The sequence below is a fragment of the Octopus bimaculoides genome, chromosome 10 (assembly GCF_001194135.2).
Source record: "Octopus bimaculoides isolate UCB-OBI-ISO-001 chromosome 10, ASM119413v2, whole genome shotgun sequence".
In the NCBI taxonomy this organism is placed as follows: domain Eukaryota; kingdom Metazoa; phylum Mollusca; class Cephalopoda; order Octopoda; family Octopodidae; genus Octopus; species Octopus bimaculoides.
In genome coordinates, this window is record NC_068990.1 from 32021254 (window position 1) to 32023995 (window position 2742).

Below are 2742 nucleotides of genomic sequence, written 5' to 3' on the forward strand. Positions count from 1 at the left end.
AATAAAGACATCCTTGTTTTGAAAATAAAAACAAAACCCTTATTATTATTATCATCATTATAACCATTACTGTTGCACAATTATCAGCAGCAGTATCACACTTATAGTTTTGTCTACTACTAAAACTAATACTGCTGCAAGTTAATTAGAGACTTCTTCCCGCTCCATTGCGTCGCCTTTAAATGCTTATTCTTTCATATTTACTTGTCATATTAGGATCTGCAATTATTTTTTGATTTCTATCCTTCACTATTCCTATAGTTTCACCAAACTCAATCAAACAACAGATTGTCATTGCACTGAGCAGTAGTAATAGTAGTAGTGGTGGTGGTAGTAGTAGTAGTGTTAGTAAATAGTAGTGTTAGTAAATAGTAGTGTTTGTGTGGTGGGAAGAGGAGGAGAATCGGAGAAGGAAACCAGGAGACGGGACTGACTCTTCTCCCGTCATTGTACGTCTGGCGGTCGTACTGCAGCTCACAGTCGGGGGGAAAAGTGTTATTACGGCAAGCAATACTAATAACAACAACAACACCATTACTACTACAACTACTACTATTATCATCATCACTATCAACAACACTAACAAAACAGCAGCATTGATAACACCATTAAGTGTACTACCACCACCACCATCATCATTATTACTCCAACTTATACCAATAATCCATCCCTCACCTCCACCACGAGGGACTGTCGTATTGTTGCGGCCAGGCGTCTACGTTGCTCACTGCAACATCTCCACCGGGTTTGCTGCTACTCATAGTAGTAGTGGCACTACTACAGCTGGTATGTACATACATATGTATATGTATATATATATATATATATATATATATATTTCCATGTATATGTCTGTGTGGACAGTTTCCCTAAATTGTCAAATGAATGGTAACATAACTTGGATATCTTAACTGCATCGTGATGTTTTGTTTATTGTTGTGACACAGCGAGAAAGAAAGTATATATATATACATATATATATACTTGAAGCTATTATAGGGAAACGTATGACAGAGAAAAGAAAAAGAAACGAGACGTGTGTTAACATAGAGACATCGAGAAGGAAATACAAGATAGATTATTGTATGTATGTATGTTATGTTGTGATAATAGGAAGTATTGAGACAGAAAATGAGAATGACACAGATGAAGTGAAATTGGTAGATGCAGAGAGAAAGGAATGGACAGTTTCTGTAGATTTATTATTATTTGTAATCGTGTCTGTAACTGAAGGACAGCGGACAGAGACAGAATGTGTGTGTATGTTTATGTGTCTTTGTGAAAGAAAATACAGTTAATATATAGATGATAGGAAGAAAGATATATCAATGTATATGTAAAAATGATAGACAGAAAATTGATAAAGTGTTTAATAATATGAGATTTGAAATTTGTAGTTACTATTGACGGGATTGTTGTTCTTCTACCTACCATAAATTATGTCGCAGTATCACTTGACAACAAAGCAAGGAGGGAAAATGGTTTGTTGTGTTGTGTTTGTATTTGTCAAATATGTCGACGCCAAAGCCTCAATTTCGTCATATCCAATCTACTCTTTATTTATTATTTATTATTATTGCTGCTTGCTAATCTCGATGTTTGTTGATCTTTCATTTTGTTTGTCTTACCTTGTTTTGGAGTGTTCCTCACCAAAACAACTAACACCACTTGCTCTGTTTTGACTTCATGCCTTTAGAGGAAACCTTCATTTCCCATGTCTTGTTATCCTTGTTTAAGCCTTTTAACCCTAAGTCAGTCCTCACTGAGCAAACCTATTATTATCAAAGGGCGTTCCTACTATAAACATTTCACCTTTTCATATATTCAACACTGCATATTCAAATGTGTGTATACGTGTGTTTTCGATGGTTGAGGCTGACTGGAAGGAGAATTGATTGTTATTTCCAGCAAGTTAAACGATCGTATGAAGGCTCGTTGTTGATGGTGTTGTTACCACAAATTGGCATTACTGCATTCAGTGCTAGCTGTTCTTCAAAACAGAGGTGGTTACCCGAAACTCTATACCTTATATATATAAAAAAAACAGCTACTTCAGTTATGGTGGCACTTTTTTTGCATTGCAGTATTAGTAATGTGTACGTGTGTGTATATATATATATATATATATATATATATATATATATATATACAGGCGAAACTATCAAAGATATTTATGAAAAAGCTATTTTATTGTGTAGCGTTGATATAGATATGTAGCAACTGGAAAACAGCTTCAAACATACTATCTACTGTACTGTATACATGTATATAAAGAACTGTGTATGTTTCATTGTAAACATGTATATTTACGACAGGAAATGCCTTAATTTATTATACATATGGTGTCTATTGTGTATGTTTCATGTGTTGGTGTATACACATACGTACATGCTTAAACACACATATATATAAAGAGAGAGAGAGAGAGACTGTGATATGAAAATTTGTATCTAAGCATATAGTGGGTGTGTATGCATGTAAACTACACACACATGCACGTATGTGTGTATGTATGTTTATGTGTATATAAATGCATAGAGACTTTGGACAGACTTCGTGTATGTCTGGATGTGTGTCTGTTGTACGTTAAATGTACATACAAAAGATGGAAGCGTACCATTGTTTGACTTGTGAAAACTAAGCATAAACATGCATTTATATATATAATATATCATGGCATATCTACACAAGGGTGAGCATACGTTATATATATATATATATATATATATATATATATATATA

The 2742-nt window shown here is 33.9% G+C and overlaps 1 protein-coding gene across 5 annotated transcripts in view; it reads left to right on the forward strand.

Annotated features, from left to right (window-relative positions):
* Positions 1-377: 377 nt before the first annotated feature.
* The window catches only part of LOC106874538 (uncharacterized), a 40005-nt gene continuing 37640 nt past the window's right edge, over positions 378-2742 (forward strand). For 3 of the 5 annotated variants that reach the window (XM_052971113.1, XM_052971114.1, XM_052971115.1), the window contains exon 1: positions 867-888. In XM_052971113.1, coding sequence (XP_052827073.1) covers positions 882-888 — 7 coding nt within the window. In that variant the 5' untranslated portion in view covers positions 867-881. Of the gene's footprint in view, positions 787-866; positions 889-1405; positions 1482-2742 lie in introns of those variants that run through there. The other 2 variants (XM_014922305.2, XM_052971116.1) reach the window with 2 other exon arrangements.